Genomic DNA, 25,190 nt, shown 5'->3' on the forward strand with positions numbered 1-25,190 from the left:
TTTCAAGTAGTCACAGTTAAAAATAGTCAAAGTCTCAGTCACAAGTAGCCACAGTAGTAGAGGTAGTAGTAACAGTAGTAGTATTAGTAGTAGTAGTAGTAGCAGTAATAGTGGTAGCATTAGTTGGAGCAGTAGCAATAGGAAAAGAAGTAACAGTAGTAGTAGTATAAGAAGTAAAAGTAGAAAAGGTAGCATCAACAATAGTAGTAGTTGTATTAATAGTCCTAAAAATTTTACGTTAGCGCCCTTACGTGTTCCTAAGATATTGCTGACACGCCCTTTTAACAACGTGTATATATACATGTATATAGTGTACTTTGATTTAGTTCAACATCTACCTCAATATTTCCTGAAAGTTTCGACCTTAATACCCTCATTCAAATTATCATAAACAGCGCAATAGCGCTGCCTAAGCAAAGAACGATGTTGGCACAATGTATCATCATTTTTTTTTTGTTTCCGTACCTGGGCACTTCGTATCGAAGGAGTTGCCGTAGAAACTTCGAAAAGGGCTCAGTCGATCGGAAATTGGAGTGGCTAGTGCCCTTTTTAATAGTCGAAAGTGAATGGAGGAAAAACTAGCAGCCCCCTCCCCTCCCATACGCCCATCATTTCTCCAAACACATCCAATCAAAATTTTGAGATAGTCATTTTGTTCAGCGTAGTTGATTTCCAGATAGAAAATATGTTTTGGATGAGGACACTCCCCCACAACCCTTGGGGCATGGGTGTTAAGTTATGCCCTGAGGGCATATAAGAACGATGTTGGCACAATATGTTATTTATTATTTATGTTTTTTCCTTTACAGGGTACTTCGTATCGAAGAAGTTGTCGCAGAAACTTCGAAAAGGGCTCATTCAATTGGAAATTGTAGTGGCTTGTGCCCTTTTAAATAGTCGAAAGTGATTTGAAGGCAACTAACACCCCTTCCACGCCCATCATTTTCCGAAACACATCCAATCAAAATTTTGAGATATCCATTTTGTTCAGCGTAGTTGATTTCCAGATAGAAAATATGTTTTGGAGGAGGACACTCCCCCACAACCCTTGGGGCATGGGTGTTAAGTTATGCCCTGACGGTATATAAGAACAATGTTGGCAAAATACGTTATTTATTATTTATGTTTTTTCCTTTACAGGGTACTTCGTATCGAAGAAGTTGTCGTAGAAACTTCGAAAAGGGCTCATTCAATTGGAAATTGTAGTGGCTTTTGTCGATTTAAATAGTCGAAAGTGATTGGAATGCAACTAACACCCCTTCCACGCCCATCATTTTCCGAAACATATCCAATCAAAATTTTGAGATAGCCATTTTGTTCAGCGTAGTTGATTTCCAGATAGAAATTATGTTTTTGAGGAGGACACTCCCCCACAGCCTTCAGGGCAAGGGTTGTAAGTTATGCCCTGGGGGTATATAAGGTACTTATAGAATGTGTTGTCGTAGAAATTTCAAAAAAGGCTCAGATTTGAAATTCAAACGGCTAGTGCCCTTTTTAATAGTCGAAAGTGATTAGAGGGCAACTATCCCTCCTCTCACCCCCACATTTTCCCCAAACATATCCAATCAAAATTTTGAGATAGCCATTTTATTCAACGTAGTTTTAAGTTCTGTAAATTAGTTCTTTGAGGATGACAACCCCCTACAGCCCTCAGGTCAAGGTTCGTAAGTTATGCCCTGGGGGCATATAAGTTTTTTATAGAACGCGTTTTTTGAGATAGCCATTTTGTTCAGCGTAGTTGATTTCCAGATAGAAAATATATTTTTGAGGAGGTCACTTCCCCATATCCCCTTGGGCAAGGATTTTAAGTTATGCCGTGGGAGCATATAATAACAATGTTAGCACAATGTATTATTTTTTTCCCCTTCAGACCAGGGCACTTCGTATCGAAGAAGTCGTTGTAGAAACCTCGAAAAGGGCTAATTTAATTCGAAATTGGAGTGGCTAGTGCCCTTTTTAATAGTCGAAAGTGAATAGAGGGCAACTATCCCCCCTCTCACGCCCACATTTTCCCCAAACATATCCAATCGAAATTTTGAGATAGCCATTTTATTCAACGTAGTTTTAACTTCTGTAAATTAATTTTTTGAGGATGACAACCCCCTCAAAGCCCTCAGGGCAAGGGTTGTAAGTTATGTCCTGGGGGCATATAAGGTTTTTTATAGAACGTGTTTTTTGAGATAGCCATTTTGTTCAGCGTAGTTGATTTCCAGATATAAAATATATTTTTGAGGAGGTCACTCCCCCATATCCCCTTGGGCAAGGATTTTAAGTTATGCCGTGGGAGCATATAATAACAATGTTAGCACAATGTATTATTTTTTTCCCCTTCAGACCAGGGCACTTCGTATCGAAGAAGTCGTTGTAGAAACCTCGAAAAGGGCTAATTTAATTCGAAATTGGAGTGGCTAGTGCCCTTTTTAACAGTCGAAAGTGAATGGAAGGCAACTAACACCTCTTCAACGCCCTCCATTTCCCGAAACACATCCAATCAAAATTCTGAGATAGCCATTTTGTTCAGCGTAGTTGATTTCCAGATAGAATTTTTTTTAGGGGGATTCTCCCCACATCCCTCAGGGCAAGGGTTGTAAGTTATGCCCTGGGGTTATATAAGGTTTTTATAGAAAGCGTTATCGTAGAAACTTCAAAAAAGGCTCACTCGACTGGAAATTAAAAGGGCTAGTGCCCTTTTTAATATTTGAAAGTGATTGGAGGGCAACTAACCCCCCTCTCACGCCCACCTCTTCCCCAACGCAATCAAAATTTTAGGCTATTTTATTCAACCTAGTTGAAAGTTCTAGAAATTAGGTCTTTGAGGATGACAACCCCCCCCCCATAGCCCTCAGGGCAAGGGTTGTAAGTTATGTCCTGGGGGCATATAAGGTTGTTACAGAACACTTTGTCGTAGAAACTTCAAAAAGGGCTCATTCGATTGGAAATTGAAATGGCTATTGCCCTTTTTAATAGTCGAAAGTGATTGGTAGGCAACTAACACCCCTTCCACGCCCACCATTTCCTCAAACTCATCCAATCAAAATTTTTAGATTGCCTTTTTGTTCCGCGCAGTTTAAAATTCAGGAAATAATACCTTTGAGCAGGGCACTCGCTCCACAGTCTTCGGGGCAAGGATTATAAGTTATGCCCTGGGGGCATATAAGTTTTTATTGAAATCTTGGTCGTAAAAACTTGAAAAAGGGCTCTTTCGATTGGAAATTCAAAGGTCAAGTGCTCTTTTTAATAGTCGAAAGTGATTTGAGGACAACTAACCCCCTCTGACCCCCACCTTTTCCCCAAACACATCCAATCAAAAGTTTAGATAGCATTTTTGTACAGCGTAGTTGATTTTCAGATAGAAATTATGTTTTTGAATAGGGCACTCCCCCACAGCCCTCAGGGCACGGGTTGTAAGTAATGCCCTGGGGGCATATAAGGTTTTTATAAAAATTGTTGTCGTAGAAACTTCAAAAAAGACTCATATGACTGGAAATTCAAAGGGCTAGTGTCCTTTTTAATAGTCGAAAGTGATTGGAGGGCAACTAAACCCTCTCTCGCGCTCATCTTTTCCCCAAACACATCCAATAAAACTTTTAAGATAGCCATTTTGTTAAACATAGTTGAAAGTTCTGGAAATTAGGTCTTTGAGGATGACTACCCCCCAATAGCCTTCAGGGCAGGGGTTGTAAGTTATGCCCTTGGGGCATATAAGGTTTTTATAGAACGCATTGTCGTAGAAACTTCAAAAACGGCTCATTCGATTGGAAATTGAAATGTCTAGTGCCCTTTTTAATAGCTAAAAGTGATTGGAAGGCAACTAACACCCCTTCCACGCCCACCATTTTCCCAAAAATATCCAATCAAAATTTTGAGATAGCCATTTTGTTCCACGCAGTTCAAAGTTCAGGAATTTGTACCTTTGATTAGAAAACTCCCTTCACAGTCTTCAGGGCAAGGGTTATAAGCTATTCCCTGGGAGTATATAACTTTTTATTGAAATCTATTTCGTAGAAACTTGAAAAAAAGCTCATTCGATTGGAAATTGGAAGGGCTAGTGCCCTTATAATAGTGGGAAGTGATTGAAGGGCAACTAACGCCCCTCTCACGCCCACCATTTCCTCAAACACATCCAATCAAAATTTTGAGATATCCATTTTGTTCAAAATAGTCGAAAGTTCTGGAAATTAGGTCTTTTAGGATGATAACCCCATCAGAGCCCTCAGTGCATGGGTTGTAAGTTGTGCTCTGGGGGCATATATGGTATAGAAAGTTGTTTTAGAAATTTCAAAAGGGGCTCATTTGAGTGGAAATTGAAATTACTGTTTTTAATAGACGAAAGTGAGTGGAGAGTAATTAACCCCCCCTCTCACACCCACTATTTTCCCAAACACATTCAATGAAAGTTTAGAGATAGCCATTTTTTTCAACGTAGTTGAAAGTTCTGGAAATTATGTAATTAAGGATGACAAACCCAACCCCCAGGGCAAAGGTTGTAAGTTATGCCCTGGGGGCATATAAGGTTTTTATAGATATAGTTATCGTAGAAACTTAAAAAGGTGCTCATTCAATTGGAAATTGAGAGGGCTACTGCCCTTTTTAATAGTTGAAAGGGATTGGAGAGTAACTAAACCCCCTCTTACGCCAACCATTTTGCTCTTTGCTCAACGTTGCAGAAAGTTCTGGAAATTAGGTATTTGAGGATGACGACGCCCCCCAGCCCTCAGGGCATGGGTTGTAAGTTATGCCCTGGGGGCATATAAGGTTTTTATTCAAAACGTTGTCGTAGAAACTTCAAAAGGGCTCATTTTATTGGAAATTGAAAGGGCTAGTGTCTTTTTTAATAGTTGAAAGTGGTTGGAGAGTGACTAACGCCCCTCTCACGCCCACCATTTTAGCAGACACATCCAATCAAAATATTGAGATAGCCATTTTGTTTAATGTAGTTGAAAGTTCTGGAAATTAGGTCTTAGAGGATGACAACCACCCTCACAGCCCTTAGGGTAAGGGTTGTAATTTATGCCCTGGAGAATATACGGTGTTTATAGAAAGTGTTGTCGTAGAAACTCAAAAAGGACTCATTTGATTGGAAATCGAAAGGCCTAGTGCCCCTTTTAATGGTCTAAAGTGGTTGGAAGGCTTGACATGTTTATAGTAAAGATCGATGTGGGTATAATGTATTATTTTTTTGTTGTTGTTGTTGTTGTTTAGACCAGGACACTTTGTATCGAAGGAGTTGTCGTAGGAACTTCGAAAAGGGCTCATTCGACTGAAAATAGAAAGGGCGGATGCCCTTTTTAATAGTCAAAAGGGATTGGAGGAAACTAATCCCTCTCCCACACCCACCCTACCATTGTTTTTATGTTTAAAAACTAAATGTTGCCCTAAGCTTAAATCAAAATGCACTGTATTAATGCTAATTCCCAATAAGGTATCTCAGCAGTATCCCAAGAACGACTGAGGGTATTATGTTCAAACTTTCGGGGCTACTTCTGCTCTTAAAATTTAACCAAATCAAAATAGCGTAAGTGTATCCGAGCTATCAAAGAAAGTAAACAGATTTTTTTGCGAATGGTATCAAGTTTTCCATTTCAGGTCAACTAGAGGAGGTATGACACTAAATTAAAAACAACTTTTTGTGTCCAGATTTTTAAAAGGGTGTATGCTGTTAAAAATTGCTGAAAATTTTTCCCCAGCATACAAATAGCAGGCCAATCTATAAATTCTTAAAAAACGAAACGATTTAAACTATTATTTTCTTTTCCCTGAAAAGACTATGGCAATATAAAACGAACAGAAATTAATTAAAAAAACTTTTTCCACAAAATAAGTTTTTCATAGAAAAGTAAAAACCACCATTAGACAAAACATGAGCAAAAATAAAATAAAATAATCTACCAAGCGTGAAACTACCACAAATCAGCATCGATAGTTAAATGATTGTACATTGTCAATTTAATATAAACATACAGATATTTAGTAATCATAATGTCAATATTATTTGATTTATTAGAGTTAGAAAATTAAAAACATTTATATTTTTTTCAGTAAAGTGCAAATTATGTTCTAGCCTTGGGAAAACATATGTGTTTTGATCCCTACTCATGTTAATTTCTGCTCGTTTTGAGTGAATCGGTTATTTATTGTAATTTCTGTTCGTTTTTGGTTTCATTTATTTATCCATGCTGATTTGTGGTAGTTTCATGCTTGGTAGATGATTTTATTTTATTTTAGCTCATTTTTGGTTTAATGGAGTTCTTTACTTTTCTTTGAAAAACTTATTTTGTGGAAAAAGTAAAACCAAACAATATTTGGTGTCAAAAGCTCAAAACTTTAATTATTTCTTCATGTTAGAAAGGAAAAATAAGTCAATATAGAAAAAACAGAGACTTCCAATTAGCCTCATATCTAAATGAGATATATGAGTGCAGGTTGTACAAACCAACTGAGTGAATTTTCCTCAGAAACCGACTTAAAGCTCATTATACCACTCAACTGATCGGAAGTGAAGGTAGATTATTATGGAATTGCTTTAGACAACTGCAATACTTTAATGAAAAGTATTTGAACATAATTTACACCCATTTCCCAAATCAAATAGAGAGAGAGGGCCTTGCCACGTAAATAACATGTAAAAACCTTTCATTTTTAAAAAATGTGGTTGGGAAAGATAGCACCGTATTATTGGGCAATTAAATTCAACTTTCCAATCACGCGGAAAGTCCCATTGTAAATGATCTGCTGGATATAATCAAGGGTAATCAAGATCCTCTACCAATGCACCTAAGCCACCCTGCCCCCTGTTTTTGACTTAACATTCATTTTACAGACCCCATTGACACTTTTCACACCCATGCAAGCAAAATTTGAGCCATAATGGAAGCAAAGATTCTGATTTGGGGTTGGGGGGTGGTGGGGGTCAGAATAGGGTAAAGGTTAGTGTAAACCATATTTTGTATAAAATTAAAAAGTCCGAAGAGGGTTTCTCAGTGAAGATTTTTAAGAGTCAAACCTTTTATCCTGGTTACATCATCTCGATGGTGAATTTTTAAGGTTGATAACTGAATTATTTAGCATAGTTCTTAGTTTTATTGAGAGAGAAAGCGGATTAGGTGGAAATTTTAAAATCATTAGAGTAAATTTAGATATTCTAGTTTAATGAGGAATTGGAAAACATGGTAAACCAACATTTTTGCATCCAGATTTGTTTGCTACTGGATGGGTTCAGAATTAAAATTTCAATACAATTTTGCAATGTTTCAAATATAGCTTTTGATTACAGCTGGTTATGAGCGAATTATAGATTACGTATTGGGAGGAGGAAGAGAGTGTATGTAGGTAAAGTTTTGAGGGGATATGTTAGTATTTTCATGGTTTAGCCACAAAAAATAAGATAATGTAAAAAAATGAAATAGAAAACAAGAAATAATAGTTAAAGAAGACAGTAAGAAAGAAACAGAGAGAGAGAGAGGGGAAGAGAGAGAGAGAGAGAGAGAAGAGAGAGAAAGAGAGTGAGAGAGAAAAAAGAGAGAGAAAGGAATATATATAGAGAGAAACAGAGACGGAGGGTAAGAGAGAGAGAAAGGGAAGAGAGAGAAAAAAACAAAAGGAAAACGGGTACTTACAAAAATCAAACAGTTCGTGGTAGCAAACTGTAAGTTAGGAGCGACCCGGCTCAATAGTAATCAAAACTCTAAAAAACTGAATTTTGATACCAATAAATATATCAGAAGAATTGGATTTTTATGCTGATATCAGATATATAAGTTTCATCAAGTTCAATCTTACACATCAGAAGTTACGAGTCTGAGAAAATTTGCCTTATTTTCGAAAAAAGGGGACACAATTTTAATGAAAATCACACCATCAGATTGAGTATGTCAGAAAACCCTACTGTAGAGGTTTCAAGCTCCTCTGTGCAAAAATGTGGAATTGTGTATTTTTTGCCAGAAGAAAGATCACAGATGTGTGTATTTCTTTGTTTGTTTTTTTTTATTTTTTTTTTTTTTTGCTTTTTCCACCAGGGGAGATCGTATTGACCCAGTGGTCCTAGAATATCGAAAGACGACTCGTTTGAACGGACATCAAAAGTTCTAGGGCACTTTTTAAATGACCACAAAATTACAGGGCAACTAGGCCCCCTCCCACGCTAATTTTTTCTCAAAGTCACCCGATAAAAATTTTGAGATAACCATTTTGTTCAGAATAGTTGAAAAATCTAATCACTATGACCTTGAGGATGACTTAATCTCCCACAGTCCGCGGGGGAAGGGCTGCAAGCTATGAACTTTCCCCATTGTTTACATATAGCATTGGTTATTTGGAAGTATACAGACGTGTTCAGGGTTTTTTTCTGGTGGGGAAGGAGGAGTACTTGGGAAAATATTTCCATGGAGGATGGTTTCATGGGAAAAGAGGTATTTCTATGAAGAAATGTCTCGTATCCCGGATTTCCCAGCATTATTTAAAAAACGATTAAAAATGAAATAAAAAAAACAAGGTTTTTCAACTGAAAGTAAGGAGCAACATTAAAACTTAAAACTAACTGAAATTTTTACGTAAATGAAGGGTATTGCCCGCTCCTCAACACCTCGCTCTTTACGCTAAAGTTTTGTAGTGCTTTTAAAAAAGCTTCTTATTGTTCTAATTAAACTACTTTTGTGTTTCAAGCGTCATCCTTACGGAATTGGGACAAAAAATTGTATTTTTTGTTTCCATTCTTCAGTATAAACACTTGGTATAGCTTCTTTCAGTGCCACAAATAGGTTCATGTAAGTTTATATATGGCTAGCTGAAATGAACTTTGCAATGTGGTGATTTTCCTTTCATTTGAGCTTTGCTTGAACTATTTCTTTGAGCAGTATAAATAGATCAAGTTTGAAAAGAGCTTCTCTATAGAAGCTATTAATAACAGAGCTCATCTGGATCCTTTGCTCTGGTATGTTTTTAGAAATAAAATGTATTATATTTTGTCAAATAATAACAATTATCAAAATCTTTGAATTATTAATTATCAAATTGTTAGTCACTCGTAACAAATTATTCGACTACTGAATAGCATCAAGATGGTTAAGATAGTTAAGATATTTTGTTCTGAACATTCAGAACAGAATTGTTCAAAATGCTATTATTGACAACTGGATAATAAGAAAATATGAAAAAACAGTGCCGCTATATATTTCAAGAGAAATATAACAGAAAAAAATATTGTTAAGCTAAGTTTTGTGCTAAGTTTTCAAGTTATTTGAGAATTTATAAGATTTAAAAGTAGTCCGTTTTATTTATAAGAATTGCTTGTTTGGAAAGACAGATTTAAATATTTTCCTTAAGCATTTTAATATGCATCATTTTTTTTTTAGAATTTTATGATTTAATTCCTAGTAGTTATGGATATGCTGTTTTCAGTCTGCAATTTATATTTAAGCTTTTCAATTTTGTTTATTTTTACGTTTACAATGTATTTTCAAAGACTACAAACTTCTCGGACCACTAGTCATAGGAAAATTTGGCGACCGATTACTCATTATAACTAAAATACAGCGCACGTACTAGAAAGAAGCAGGGAGGGCAGGTGGGTAAAGTTTTGAAAGTTTATTTTAAGGGGCTTAGGTTAGGTTTTTGATGGTTTGAATCTATCCATGTTGTAAATTGTTTATCTGTATTTTGTCAAACTTAGCAGAGGTGATTTTCCTTTGGATTAACTGCAACGAGTTTGTTCATGGCAGTTGTAGTAGTACTAGTAGTAGCAATAGCAGTATAAGTAGTAGTAGTTGTAGTAGCAGTAGTAGTAGTGCCAGTGGTAGTAGTAGTAGTAGCCGTCGTAATAGAAGAAGAAGTGGAAGCAGTAGTAGCTACAGCAGTGGAGGTACTAGTAGTAGTAGTAATAGTAGTAGTATTAGTAGTAGTAGTAGTAGTAGCAGCAGTAGTAGTAGTAGTAGTAGTAGTAGTAGTAGAAGAAGTAGTAGTAGTAAGTAGTAGTAGTAGTAGTAGTAGTAGTAGTAGTAGTATTTTTAATAGTAGTACTTGTAGCAGTAATGGCAGTAGTGATGATGGTAGCAGTAGTACCAGTACTAGCAATCGTAGTAGCAGTACTAGTAATAATATTGGTAGTAGTAGTAGTATTATGATTTTTATTATTGTTATTAGTAGTAGTATTAGTAGTAGTAGTAGTAGTAGTATGAGGAGGAGGAGGTTGAGTTGTATCATTATGAGGAAGAGTAGTAGTAGTAGTAGTAACATTAGTAGTAGTATAGTAGTGGTAGTAGTAGCAGTAGTATTAGTAGAGCAGTATTAGTAGTAGTGATAGTAGTAGCAGTATTAGAATTAGTAGTAGTATTAGTAGCAGTAGTAGTTGTAAAAAACAAATATTTAAACTTCAAAAGCATTTTAATATACATACATTGGTACAATTTTCATTTTTTATTCTACAGGGTTACGAGCATGTTGTTTTCAAATATGTACGTAAGTTTCTGATATCAAACATTGTTCTTCACCCCTTAGGCCTATGTTTAAGTCACAGCAGACAGAATATACAGTATCGACAAAGGCTATGCTCTTCGTTAAAGAAATGTCAAACAGATTTAAAACCACACAAGATTCATGCTCCGCCTTCGTGCGCGCGCAATGACAATTGTTTCCGATCAACAAATCACGATTAGCTCATAGTCCAGGAAGTGTGCGAAAAAAAAGGGCCTAACCCGGAACAAATTGCAATAGAAATGTTTCTTTGACTACCCGACTCAGAAAAATGTGCTGATTCCGAATATGCAAAGTTTGCTCATCTAGCTGTTTCACAAATACATTTTTTTGGGGTTGAGGTAAATAACGAGGAGGAGAAATATGTCTTTTGCAGAAATGCGTAGAACCACGAAAAACAATATGCATTTAGGGGTAATAAAGTACGCTGAATCTGAAAATGATCTCTAACTGCAAGGATAAACAACGGTTATCAATATTTAAAGGGGAAGTATGCGGGAGGAGGGTGAATTTTCTCATCTAGTGTTAAACCACGCTGAATCTGAAAGAAACTGGTCTTAAAATGTAGAATGACAACTATCACCCATTTTGATGGTTCAATTAACGATTAAAGCATTCTCAATTTTTTCAGTTATATAATATATAAATGTGATAAATAAACAAAATATCAATATTCATAGATCTTCGTTATCTTCGAGATCATCAACTCCGAGAAACTCAGTTGTAACACAGTTCGCACAACTGGTTCCCTTGCAAGCTCCACAGGCCCAGGTGCATTTCATGCCATATCTTTTGCAATTGCATTGCTTATTTGAGCTGTCAGCTTTGCAGTTACAGCGAAAAACTGTAAGGAGAGTGTTGGGGGCAGTGGGGCGTTAACCAAAAATAGGGCAATATAGTGCATTTTGAATTACCCTACCGTACTGGACAGGGTTGAGATTACATCCGAGGGATCTTTACGATTAAACTTGCAAATAAACTCGAAATGAGTGGAAGCTGCAAGCATCACTGGTGGGAGGGAGCACTTTAGACTCAACATACGAAGCAGATGCTGTAACTTTCTCGATGAATTTGAGATGATGCAACTGATCGAGGGTTGAAATTGAGCCTGGACACTTAAACAAAAGGATCATTTCTATCTCCTCAGCTGCTGAAATGTCGTGCTTGGTGGATAGTGGGTCCATAAAAATTTTAGCGGATTCGTAAAACTCGTTGTTTTTTATCAGAAGCTGTAGTCCCGCTGACTTCCCAATGCCATAGACACGAGAAGTTGAATCACACCCAAGGAAGGCGTGGACATACAGGATTGTGCTGCATATACGAGATCCAAGTTTGAGTTTCGTTGCATTTATATCCCAAATTCTATTCTTTGAGATTTCAGCTCGAGGTTCAGAGTAAAAGTAGATCTGTGTCGTCTCCAACCAGGACAGTAGGCATAAGAGAAGCAGATCTAACTGCGGTTAGAAAAATGAGAAGATCAGCGTCCCCTTCTGCTTGGTATACCTGACACCCAGATTTGGTCAGGTACTCACTGGTCATGGCTATGATTGCTTGCTTATTTTTGAAGTTGCTTAGGAACACTTCTTTCTTTTTAGAACAGACCATATTCCTGCTAAAATTGATCTGCGGGCACTATCGTTTCCCTTTCCGTCTCAAATGGGTGATGTCTTTGATTGAAGGTGCTTGGTCATATCCGTCGAAATTCCACCGACGTCCTTTGCGCCCCGTATTTCCGTGCAACGTGGTCAACGTACTTCTGGCAGATACTATCATAAGTTGATTTTTTTTCCAAAGAAATTCGCTGAAGCAGTTCTCCACCATTGAGAACTATATGCTTGTCACTGAAATCTTTGACGAAGTCTTCAGTTTTCGGCTGCTGCTCTGCAACTAGACGCCACATCGCATTGGCGAGGGCAGGCTTATCGGCTGTTCGTGGAAGTCCATTTGCTTCAAAAAGTGACGGAGGCGGTGAACACAATTTATTCTTAAAGTAGGACTCCAAATCATCCTTGTTATTTCCACAAACTGTCACCAGCCAGCTGAAACATGAATGCTGGATCAACGGCAACTGACTGTCCGTCAATAACTGCTGCAGCCTTATTAGCAAGTGTTACGGTCACAGACTTTTTCTTGAATGTGTACGTGTTGACGTTTTCCCCTGTCATGCTATCGATGATTTCTTGTCCGACGGATCTAGCTGTGTCGACGTTGACTTTTTCATCAGCGGTAACTACAGAGGTAATGTTTCACAAGCTCGGGTCTTCTGCGAAAGGGGTATTCTCAGCAAGAAAGCAAAGGAGCTGGCTAGTGTCATGGTTGTTGCGTTCAATCCTCGACTCTCTAACTTCTTTTTGCTGTTCGTTCGTCTCGTAATGGACCTTAGCAAAAGTTTGCATCGACAAATTAATTGCACTACAAGTTGGTGCTGAGAGTAACCAAGCCTCTGAAACTCACTCATACCACTTCCCCTTGTAATACCACCGTTAATTTTCAACGAGCGCATGAGGACCTGCTCAATGACCAGATCTGACGACAGGCCCGCCCAAAATTTTTCGGATCTGCGGATAACATGGCTCCCGTTCTGAAAATTGTCAAACACGTCGGGATTGGTAGTTTCCACCTGTTTCATATTTTGCAGGTACACCCTGGCAGACTTGGCATGTAGGAAGTGGTTGGACGCTGCGAAATACGGCAACATAGCTTCAACTGCCTGAAGGTGAAGATCCCGGTTCCCCGTACGCTCTGCTTGGATGAACTTCTTCAGCATGTCTATCATTTCCATATTTTGTATCCACAGTTTTGCCGTACGCGACTTTTCCGAAAGTGACTGTTTAAGAGAAGAAAATTTCTTGGCAACTTCTGCCAGGGACAGGGATTGTTAGGTCCCGTCAGTCGCAAAAGGGTTATGAAACTGATGGAATATTTAGCTGAAATTTCTAATTTTACATTCAAATAAAGGTGATTTTCATAATCACGATGATCTAGTACCCTATTTTAGACATTAATTTCGTTGTTGTACGCCTTTATATGAAAACATGAATTTTACATCTTCAAAATCAACATCAACCTCAAAAACATAATTTTTAGTAGTTTGCTATATATTCATCGTTCAACCTAAAAAGATAAATGAAAGTTTTAATTTTACGTTCAAATAAAGGTGATTTTCATACTCACCGTGATCTAGTACCCTATTCTAGACATCAATTCTGTTGTTGTACGCCTTTATATGGAAACACGAATTTCACCTCCTCAAAATCAACCTCAACCTAAAAAAAAACATATTTGTGAAACAGTTAGATGAGCAAACTTTGCATATTTGGAATCAGCGCATTTTTCTGAGTCGGGTAATGAAAGAATAATTTCTATTGCAATTTGTTCCCGGTCAAACCGTTCCCTTCCTGGACTATTATGGAAACTGGAGCTAGGTTATGACGTATATTGCCAGGGACGATACGCGCGGTACCAAATGTTTACCATTTTGGAAAAAGAAGACGCAATAGTCTACAGTGGTTTAAGTGAATAAAATAAAAAACAAGTGAATTTTATCGTGAACTAACAAAAGAAAATCCTTACTGCTCACCTAGTACCTTCTCTGCGGCTACAACTATGTCGTAAGTTATTTTGTCATCGTATATCTGCCTCACGAGAAAATGTCCCTCTATGGGCACTTTGGCTTCATGCCTGAAAGTTAATAGGACAGGTAATAAAACTGACAAGATTACCGACTTTCAATTATCCAATTGACATTCAAAATGAGGTGCCATCTGTAAATCATCGGCTTTGCTGTGTGAAATAGGAGTTCTGCTAATACCTTGTATTAAATAAGAGGCAAAAGTTTTGCCTTATAATTTTACAGTTATATTCAATCGTGTACTGCTTTAATGACACTTACATATCCTAAAAAAACATAGTCTGATAAAAAATTTAAATAGCTAAAATTGTATTAATTAAACCATTAGGACCAAATTTGTGATTACTAAATTATAAGAAATTCCAAAAAGTTGGTAGGGTAACAACTTATCCTGATATCGATTGACAATCTTAGCAGCATCAATTTCACCAAAGACAATTTCTTGATGTCATATCTAACTTTAATGTAATAATACGTTAAGCACGTTTGATTCCAGTTTCCTCTGATGAACCTTTTTTTCACCTTTTTTATATTTTATTTTTCATTTTGTTATTTTTTTTCCTCTCTGAGTTTCATTTGCCTCAGATGAACACTACTTCGTTGGGCTTGCAAAATAATATCTTCAGTAAACTGATTTTGAATCGTTCCCGAAAACCTTCTGGATCTTCAGGACATCTAAAACGAGAATCTGAACAAATTTTTTTGTGTTATAGACGGTATTTTGGACAATGTTTTTCCCTCAGACCATATATCTACTGTTTATTGTCAAATGCACAAGGTTTAATTGTTTATTGACCTTGAACAAGGCAAGCTGCTGTTTGTGTCGCATAACGAATGTCCATTGGAGTAATGATCATCAACACTTGTTACGTCCTTCGCATACAAGAGAAATACTCGAAATTCGAATCATTTTGGATGAGCCACATAATTTGAGTTATGTATTCAACAAATGCCCGCAATCGACAGATTCATGGTTAACATTAGCTCCTTTTCCCATTCGATTTAAAATGTTGGGCAATTTGCCAATAATAGTCAAATATATGTTTTGTTTGCATTAGTTTCAACGCCTGATTAAGCTTCTAGTATTGAGCTGGTTTAAGCTTCTAGTATTGAAACTTCTATTGTTGAGCATTGGTTTTCACTATCTACCAAGTCTTCTTAAGTTTGGTAATTCCTTGTATTCGTTATTGACCACGTAAATGAATATTAAAGGGTTGAACGATATGACTCCCTCTTTGGATTCTGTAGTCAAATAATTTCTAGTATTCTTAAGTTGCTGTAAACCAGCTTGCTTCTTAAGTGTTGTAAACCAGTTGCTTCTTAAGTTGCTGTAAACCAGCTTGCTTCGTTGGTGTAATACACCAACAGTGTATTACACCTTAAGTTGCTGTAAACCAGCTTGCTTCGTAAGTTGCTAAACAAGTTGCTTCTTAAGTTGCTGTAAACCAGATTGCTTCGTTGGTGTAATACACCAACGGTGTATTACACCGCTTCATTATAAATAAAACAGGTGCCTGCTTCATTATAAATCAAATTCCGTTGACTGTTTACAATCTATATTAAGCTTCAATCGTGTTTTCTCTAAATGTGTTTACCTGAATATTTGCCTGACTTAAACATATTACACATTTATGTGACATAGGACTTTTTCAGTAAATAAGCATTATACATGGCCAAACGGCATTTATCTTGTATGATTTCGAAAATTTTATTTTCTAGATTACTGCAAGTTCATTTGATAATTCTTCTCTGTAACGTTGGTCCAATTTGCTGTCATACCAACACTGATACTTTGATCATCTGCTAGAGCTGTAGCTTGTTTGAATTACACTGAAGAACCAAAGTGGCATGCAATTTTGGCATGCAAAAGTCCAAAAATTGTGTCTTCGAGGTCGAAAATCCCCCCTCCCCCACAACCCTCAGAGCAAGGTTTGTAAGTTATGCCCTGGGGGCATATAAGGCTTGTATAGGAAGGGTGGATGTATAAACGTCAGAGGGGGCTCAGTGGATTGGTAATCAAAAGTTCTAGTGTCCTTTTAAGACTCAAAGTGATCGGAGGGCAGATCCCCCATCCCCATACACCTTTTATTTCCTGGAACGTATTTGAAAGAAATTTTGAGATGGCCATTTTATTCAAATTAGTCTACAGATCATGTAACAAGGCTTTTGGGGTTGATACAAACTACCAGAGCCTAGGAGCGAGGATTGTAAGCAATGGCCCGGACTTATTTAAGGTTTTTATGGAAGGGATGGTTATTTAACTTTAAGGGATGCTCATTTGGTTGAAAATTTGAAGTTTTAGTTCCCTTTTAAGAGTCAAAAATGATGAAGGGTAACTAGCCTAATTACTTTTTTCTATAGGTAGCATGGATGTACTCAATTTGTTTTCTTCCACGGCTAGCAGGGTGCTGGGACATCATAAAGATCTGCTTAAAGGCTGATTTTAAAGGACATTGCAGTGTATACGTACTTTTGCAGTTAACAAGGTGTAATATTTTGAAAGAAATCCATAAAAACTGCAAAAAGCTTGACAAGAAACTGCAAAACTTTTGATAAGAAACTGCATCTTTGTATATACGATGATAAGCGATGTCATAATCGTAGATTACGAATATAAATGATGAAACAGCAAACTATATGACGACGTCAGTTGCAACGGGGGTTTGTTTGGTACTCCTGTACTAAACGGACTCTTTTATATACTGCTAGTTTGGTTAATGCTAATGAAATTAAATAAAAAAAGGATGAATATATAATAGTTTAGAAACAGTTTAGAAGAATTTTGAATTTATAATAGTCTGGGCTATGTATTTGCACATTAGGGGGGTGGGGGTGGAGGGTAAAGCAAAGCATATATTATTATGTAACCTAACCTAACCTAGGTACCTAAACCCCAAAAAACAACAGTTTAAATATCGTATGCGCAATGAAAACCAAGCTATACATTGTATTAATCTATAGCGGTGTCTTGAATTATGCCGCCAAAAACGGGTTTTTCGTGACTGGTTTCCATTGCAGTATATAAAAGAGTCCGTTTAGTACAGGAGTACCGTTTTTTCTTTAATATAAATTGAAATATGTGTGTTAATAAATTAAATTTTCAGTCACAGTACCTGTTGTCTTCACGACTATGTCAAAGAAACCCTCCTGTTATCTTGTTATCTAGCCGGGTCCCATCTCTCAATACAATTAAAATCCTCAATAATATTTCATAAAAAAAAACTAAGAAGTATTTTTTGTAATAAATACAAAGACATTTGTGTAGTTTTCCAGGCCAGTCAGGAATTAGCAACTAATGAGGATTACTATACAATACAGGGTACTTGTAACCATGTATTTAATTTTCATTGTTGACAACGCGGAAAGTTTGTTGGGAATATTGGAAATAAGTGCGAGAACGTTGAGAACTAGGTAACTTTGTCCCTTACACATTACCCCATGGGATTCCCGAGTTTGATTAGATGGAAGTTGATTAGACACTAGTTGAAGGATCTTTCCCGTTTTTATCACATATTCTACACAGAGATTTACGCTACTTAGAATGATCATTTAGAACAGCTTCTGAAAAATAAAGTAAAAACCTGTATTAGAGCTAGATCAACAATAAATCGATTACTTCTTTCTTGTCTTTTTTCTTTAAGTTTGTTAAATGTAACAGTTTTATTAAGTACACTACATTTTTTGTAAATAACTGAAAATATGAGAAATTAAAAGAATAATGAAACGATGCGTGCACGAACAGGATAGATAGGGATGGAGGAGAAGCGTGCGTAGTCGTTTTGGCCTCAGGTGGTTTGTGCTGCAGTGAGTTGTTATTACTTGTAAAAGTAGTACTGCAATTTATTTATCGCTAAATTTAACTCTTTACTACAAAATTTTTATAATGAAGTATTTAATTTACTTAAATACTATCCCTCAGTAATTATACCTCATACCTCTCACCATACTTCATATATTTCACCTCATACCATACCTCATATATCATACCTCATACCAAACCTCATATATTCCTGAGGGATCAGGAGTAAAAAAAATGTAACTCGTCAATATGAACAAATTTGGAGGGCGGAAGCTTTAAGCCTAAGGACCATAATTTTGTCCTTCCATAATGCACATACCTATTATTGTGAGTTTCGTATCTCAAGAAGGTATTTAGCATTTGGAAATAAATCAAATTCCTAGAACTAAATTACAAAACAAAGCGTTTCAGCAAAGAGTTACGAGCTAAGTTAAAACTAAAAATGAACAGATATAAACTCATCTTGGCATTTAGGCCCAAATAGATTATATATAATTAGCAGCAAAGTGAGGAAAACCAGTCTTCTAGCAGGAATGGAGGTAATTGATAGTAGTAACAGAGAATCAGACTTTAAAAACAGCTTTGAATCTAAAGTATTTTTTAGGTTGCCCTTTAAAAAAAGTTATGCTAAAAATAAAAAAAAATAAAAACACTCAAAGTATAATAGCTAAACCGTAAAATGAAAATACGACAGTTGACAAAGAATGGAAGTAGTTAAAACACAAAGATAATGGAGAAAAAGACCAACCGAGTGTAGGAAATTAGCCACAAATTGCTCCCCATTTCTTTCTATGGACAGGAGCAGACTCTAAAAACAGAGGAAGACTTTAAAAACAGCTTTAAAAAAAAGCGCAAGAGCCTCGTCAAAAGTCTGTGAAAGGTCTTTGTAGTCTGCATGATATAGCCAAGAAAGAGTGGATAATTGAAAAGTAATGTGACTTTCCTGTAGCCGTAATTCAAAATTGTTTGAATTGTAACAGCTGGAAAAAAGAGTTTCACTAACAGCCACATATCCATATTGTTACGAACAATAAACGTTCACATGGAGATAACTTCATTTATTAGACAGTGAAAACAGATACAAAAGTTTGGATATTTTGACCAAATGTAGAGAGATCATCATCAGCAGGTATAACTGCTGATTTATATCTGCTGATGACGATCTCTGTATATGTGGTCGAAATATCTAGACTTTTGTATCTGCTTCACTGTCTAATACATCGACTTATCCCCATTTGAATGTTTATTTGTTCATCATGAAAAGGCAGTGTGGTTTTGGAAAAAGACTAATTAAAGGTATTACGTCAAAAATACCCTATTTTTAAACTTCCCTCGACGCCTCACACCCCTCTTTGCTATAGAATTTAAGATACAGGAAGTTTAAAAAACGATGAAGGTTAAATAAGGGCGAGAGTCTGAGTCAAATATTTGGGAATCGGTTTTATTTGATTATTATTAAATCTGTTACAACTCATTTAAGGAGGGTATCCAGAATATTTAATTGAGGCTTTTCAATATTAAAACAACTTCAGTTACATACTGATTCAGTAAATATTGAACTCACAACACAGTTATATACTGAAACTCTGAATAATATATCTGAATATTTGACCAAATCTAGCGCCCCAATTACTGCTTCGCAAGATGTATACCGTTGCTTCACAAACAGAAGTCTCCAGCTTAAAGCCCTAATTTCTTCTATTGAAAATCAAAAGAAAATGATAAAACAATTTACTTTTACAAGCTAAATAAAATGTTTGTTTGATGTCAGAGGTAGCCTTATTGAAATAGATTCCCATGATAGTAGAAAGCAGAGACGTGAAAAGAAAGGCTATGGAATGTGTCACTTAATGACAGCTAATCAGCTAAACAGGGGTTTGGAAAAATAAGAACTTATCAAATTCTAGTAGATCTGGATTTGAGTGCTAACTTATAGATATTATTCGCGAAAAGTGATCAAAATTCAAGTGATCGTAAGCTGCAAAAAACAAGCCCGAATACTGTCTGAATCAGTTTGAGTCTGGAAAAAACTAGTCAATTTTGAATTATTCTAGTATTTTTGGCAGTCCTAATTGGTAAGGTCAGAATTACTGAGCAGTGCAGATAACAATTGTGACATTTGACTAAGGATTTATGGTTCCTATCTGCTACCAATTGTACCCACTAGTATTGACAATTCACAAATCAAACAGTTTGTGGTAATGAACAGTAAGTATAGAGTGACTTGGCTCAATAGTAACCTAAACTCTAAAACACATAATTTTGAAAACAATGGATAAGTAAAAAGAATTTAAATTTTATGCTCATTCCAAGTCTACGAGCTTGCTAAAGTTCGTCCAATTTTTAAAAAAGGGGCGACGTTCCCCCTCTCCCCCCCCCCCAAAAAAAAAGAAAATAGTCAGCAAAATTAATGAATATCACACCATCAGATTCAGCACATCAGAAGACCCTACCGTACAGGTTTCAATCTCATATATACAAAAAGGCCAAATTTTGTATTTTTTCCTGAAGATCGATAAGCGGTGCATGTTTGTTTGAATGTTCTTTTGTTTTTTGTTTTCCCAGTTGGTAATCGTATCAAACAAGTAATTCTAGATTATTGGAAGAGGGCTCATTTGATCGGAACCAAAATTTCTAGTGCCCTTTTTAAGCGACCGAAAAGATTGGAGGGCAACTCCCAAGCCTTTTTTCCCAAAAGGCATCCAATCAAAATTTTGAGATAGCCATTTGATTCAGCATAGTTGTAAGGTCAACTAACTATGCTTATGGGGATGGCAGGACCCCCAAAATCTCAGGAGAAAGGGCTGTAAGCTATACAATGCGCCCATTATTAACAAAAAGTATTTTTTATTGGGAAACTTACAGAAGTTTTTTGGGGATATTTTCTACGGGGGACTTTTATATGAGGGAAGATGAGTTCCTGGCATTGATTGAAAAACAGACTGTAATTAATAAAAAAACAGGTCTTTTCAACTTAAAATGGGAAGAAACATTAAAAATTGACATAAACAGAAACTATTCCATGGATAAGGGGGAATGTCTCAACCTCAGCCCTCGCTCCTTACGCTAAAATTTGACTCTTTGCCATGTTTCCTTAAGAAAGAGTACCCAAACACAAGGCTCGTTGAATTTGAATGAGAAGTATTTGTACAGAAATTTAGCGTAAAGAACTAGGGTTATGGAAAGGACAGCTATCCTCATATGCGAAATAATTTCTGTTCATTTTAAGATTTAATGTTGCTCCAGACTTTTAGTTGAAAAAAAACTTGTTTCCCTATTTAATAATGTTTTACGTATTTGATCAGTTTGAAGCTTAGAGCCGGAATTGCCAAAACATTCCAGGACACAGTCTTTCTCTTAAAAATAGGGCCTGAAAATTAACCAAAGATGTTTTTCTGGTTTAGCTCAAAAATTATGTTATTAAGTTCTTAGGGTAATTGAACAAGCAAAAATAAAAAAGTGCTAGAGACCTAAAATATTACTTGATCCTGACATTATAAGTACTTCTTTTACCGGGAACCTATAGATGAAGGTTCAGGTATGGACCAAAATAGTTTATGTCTTTGATATGTTTGAAGCTTAGAGTAGAAAGTGCTTTGGCTAAGAAGAAGCTTAAAGCGCCAAAATGTTCCATGGCAGAGTCCTTCTCTTAAAAATCGGGCCTAAAAATCTGCCAAAAATATTTTCCTGGATTAGCTCAAAAATTATATTTTTAAGTCCTTAGGCAAATTGAACAAGCAAAAATAAAAAAAAAGTGATGATAAAAAAACTATCGCTTAATCCGGCATAATAAATGCTTCTTTTTACCGGGAGCCTTTAGATGGAGGTTCAGCAATGGCCCAAAATATTTATGTCTTTGATATGTTTGAAGCTTAGTGTCGAAAGTGCTTTGTCCAAGGGGAAGCTTAAAGTGCCAAAAAACGTTCAAGAGCACAGTCTTCCTCCCCAAAATTGGTCTAAAAGTCGGGCAAAAACTTTTCTGGATTAGCTTAAAAATTTTATTTTTAAGTACTTGGGCTAATTGAACAAGCAAAAAATAATAAAAAGTACTTGGAAAGACTTAAAAATCTTACTTAATCAGCTCCCATGTTGGAATACCAAAATTACGAACCACGAGTTGTTCCAGTGCGTAATTCACAAAGCCATACTGAAAAAAAAAACTTAAATTTTATTTGGCATTAAAAGGATTTCGTAAATATTGCAAGCTTTAATTAGACCTAATTAGTGTATCTGGAAACAGTGAGCCAAAAATAAGTTTGTCAAAATGTAATGGAATACTATTTTCATTGAATTAGCTGAAGAAAAAAGTGTCCTTCTTTCGCAGCCACTTAGGTTTTTTTTTCTTTCTCACAAAATTTAGACAGTTTGTTGGTGAAACAGTGACAGTAATAATTTCGATTATATAATGTTGTTCTCGTTTTTGCAAATTTTTAATCAAATCGACTTCCAGTGCTGTTCAGAATTAGAGTTAACGCAGTCGGGTACACTTAAGGGGTTTTTCTGCTATCTAAACAAAACACTGTTAGCTAACAATCTTCCCAATAATAGTGTTTCCGCCATCCAATTAAAAACCGTTAGCTAACATTGTTTGAGAATATCTTTAACAAATCAAATGTTTTTTTCGGGGAATCTGTTGTAGAGTTTATTTCTGTTAGCTAACAATTCTGTTTCCACTGTTCAAACAAATACCTTGTTAGAAACAGTGGAATTCAAATTGTTAGCAATCCGTTGGAAGGCGGAAAAACCCATCTAGTAAGGAACGAAGTATCTGCCATCTATAATATTCTCTTGGAAACTTGAAATCGATATAGATGTCAAAAATATGCAACAAGGATCCAATTAAAGAATGAAAACTATAGCTATGTTTTAGAGGACCATAATTAATTGGATTCCAACTAGTCTAGTCACCCTCCAGTACCTTTTTCGCTCTGGGTACACCAGAGCCTTCATAGCATTCGCTAAATTTTTCCAAATGTCCATGCTCCAAATTGTCAGACATCCAGATCTTCGTTTTTTGCTCCTTCCTTCCTGTGCTACTTTGTTCTCATGCTCCTATGTTTTTGCTTTGTTTGATCACGTGTTCATTCTTCTTTTCTTAGTTCAAATAGGCTTTGATAGTGGTATAAGGTCGTACAAACCAACATTAACTAGCGTTTTTCAAGAAAAATGCAATTAAAACTCATTTGTGCTATTTAAAAATATTCTTGTACAAACATAAGGTTTTCAAGATGGGGGCTTTAAACTTCTTGATAGGAATTTATACCATACAAATTAATTGGCTCTTTTAGCATTTCTTAAAATTATGTAAATTCCGCATAATGCTGTTTGTTGTGAAATTGCTCCTTTTGCTTAAAACCAGTTCCTTTTGACTCACAAAAAGAGCACTAAAGCCTTGTATTTCCATTCAATTGAACTCTCTCCTAAATTTCTAAGGCCACCTTTTCTTTACATACTTGCAGGCCAAAAATAGCATAAAAGGCCACTTTGTTCTTCACTAAGTTTCCTAATTTTTCTCATTACACGTAAGACATACCTCTGTTACTCCACATGTCGCCATTCGTCCGGTACTTATGAAACATATTTCTAGGGGTTATACTCATGACAAGTCAAAATGCGTTGATTACTCACTCCAACCCGAAAAGTGGAGAGATGCGGGTAAAAGTAGAGCTATAGGCTTATTTTTGAACGAAATGGCTGTTTCAGAATTTTGATCGGATGTTTTTGGGGGAATAAGTGCCTCCTATAACTTTTGGCTCTGAAAGAGCACTGAAACTGTCAACTTCTATTAGTTTTGCCAAATCCAAACTTTATACGACCACCCTTTTCATAAGAATCTTATATGTTAACAATGGGCAAGCTGCATAACTAACAATGGGCAAGCTATCCTGGAGGCATAGTTTTTTGGCCTTTGGGCTAATTTGAACAAAATAGCTACTTCAAAATTTTGATCGGAGTTATTTCGGGGAAAAAGAACGTGGGTGACTGATCGTCCACTGATCGCAGTTGACTCTTAAAAAGCCTACTATAACTTTCAATTTGCAATTATATGTACCTCCTCCAAACTTTATACAACCACCCTTCCCTTAAAACCTTACATATTAACTATAAGCAACTTGCATAACTTACGGCCCTTGCCCCGAGGGCGTGCAAGGGGGGGGGGGTTAAAACTAGAAACATAGTTATTTGACCAATGGACTATTTTGAACAAAATGTCTATCTCAAAATTTGATTGGATGTATTTGAGAAAAAAGAGCGTGAAGGGGGCTGGGTGCCCTCTGATCATTTTTATCTCTTAAAAATAGCCCTATATTCTTAAACTTTTAATCGACTGTGCCCCCTTCAAAGTTTATAAGGGTGGCATTTCCACAAGAAACTTAAATGCTAACGATAAGTAACTTACGTAACTTGCAATCCTTGTCGCAGGAGCTTCAAGGGTGGGGGGGGGGCAAAACCAGATGCATAGCTATTTGACCTTTGGACTATTTGTAAAAAAATGTTTCTCACAATGTTTTGTCAGATTTGTTTGGGGGGGGGGGGAGGAGAAAGGGTGTGATGTTTGGTTGTTTGCCCTTCTATCACTTTTAACTCTTAAAAAGGCCACTATAATCTTCAATTTGCAATCTTACGTGCACCCTCCAAAGTTTATCTTACCACCTCTTCCAATAAACCTTAAATGTTAAAAATGAGCAACTTGCATAACTTATAGTCCTTGTTCTAAGAGCTTGGGGGGGTGGTTTCAAAAACCAAAACATAGATATTTCACCTTTGAACTATTTTGAACAAAATAGCTATTTCAAAACTTTGATCAGATTTACTCGGTGAAAAGGGGAGGGCTGGTTGCCCAAAAGGTATCTAATCAAAATTTTGATATAGCCATTGGATTCGGCATAGCTTTAAGGTCAAACAACTATACCTATGGGGATGATATGACCCCCAAATTCTCTGGTGAAAGGGTTGTAAGTTATACAATGTTCTCATTATGCACAAACAGCATTTGTTATTGGGAAATATATGGAAATTTTTTGGGGGTATTTTCTACGGGAAAATTTTATACAACAGAAGGGGGAAGGGGAATTCCTGGCATAATTTGAAAAAAGAACATAAATTAAATAAAAAACGGGTCTTTTCAACAGAAAGTGAGGAGATACATTGAAACTTGAAATAAACAGAAATTATCCTGTAGATGAAGGGAGGCTACCTCTTCCTCAACCCTCACTTTTTACGCTAAAGTTTGACTCTTTGTCATGATTCTTTAAGAAAAAGTACCCAAACACAAGGCCCGTTGAATTTGAA

The 25,190-nt window shown here is 36.3% G+C and overlaps 1 protein-coding gene across 1 annotated transcript in view; it reads right to left on the reverse strand.

The window, feature by feature from the left end:
• LOC148940975 (head-specific guanylate cyclase-like) overlaps positions 1 to 22,896 on the reverse strand; it is a 287,023-nt gene extending 264,127 nt beyond the window's left edge. The window contains exons 1-3 of the mRNA XM_089105123.1: positions 22,816 to 22,896; positions 21,971 to 22,044; positions 14,048 to 14,148 (exon numbers count right to left, since the gene is read on the reverse strand). Of these exons, the coding sequence (XP_088961249.1) occupies positions 14,048 to 14,148; positions 21,971 to 22,044; positions 22,816 to 22,896 (256 nt within the window). The remainder of the gene's footprint in view (positions 1 to 14,047; positions 14,149 to 21,970; positions 22,045 to 22,815) is intronic.
• Between the last annotated feature and the right edge of the window lie 2,294 nt (positions 22,897 to 25,190).

This window comes from Artemia sp. Qi Xiang Cuo, chromosome 19 (genome assembly GCF_049724085.1).
Source record: "Artemia sp. Qi Xiang Cuo chromosome 19, ASM4972408v1, whole genome shotgun sequence".
NCBI lineage: Eukaryota > Metazoa > Arthropoda > Branchiopoda > Anostraca > Artemiidae > Artemia > Artemia sp. Qi Xiang Cuo.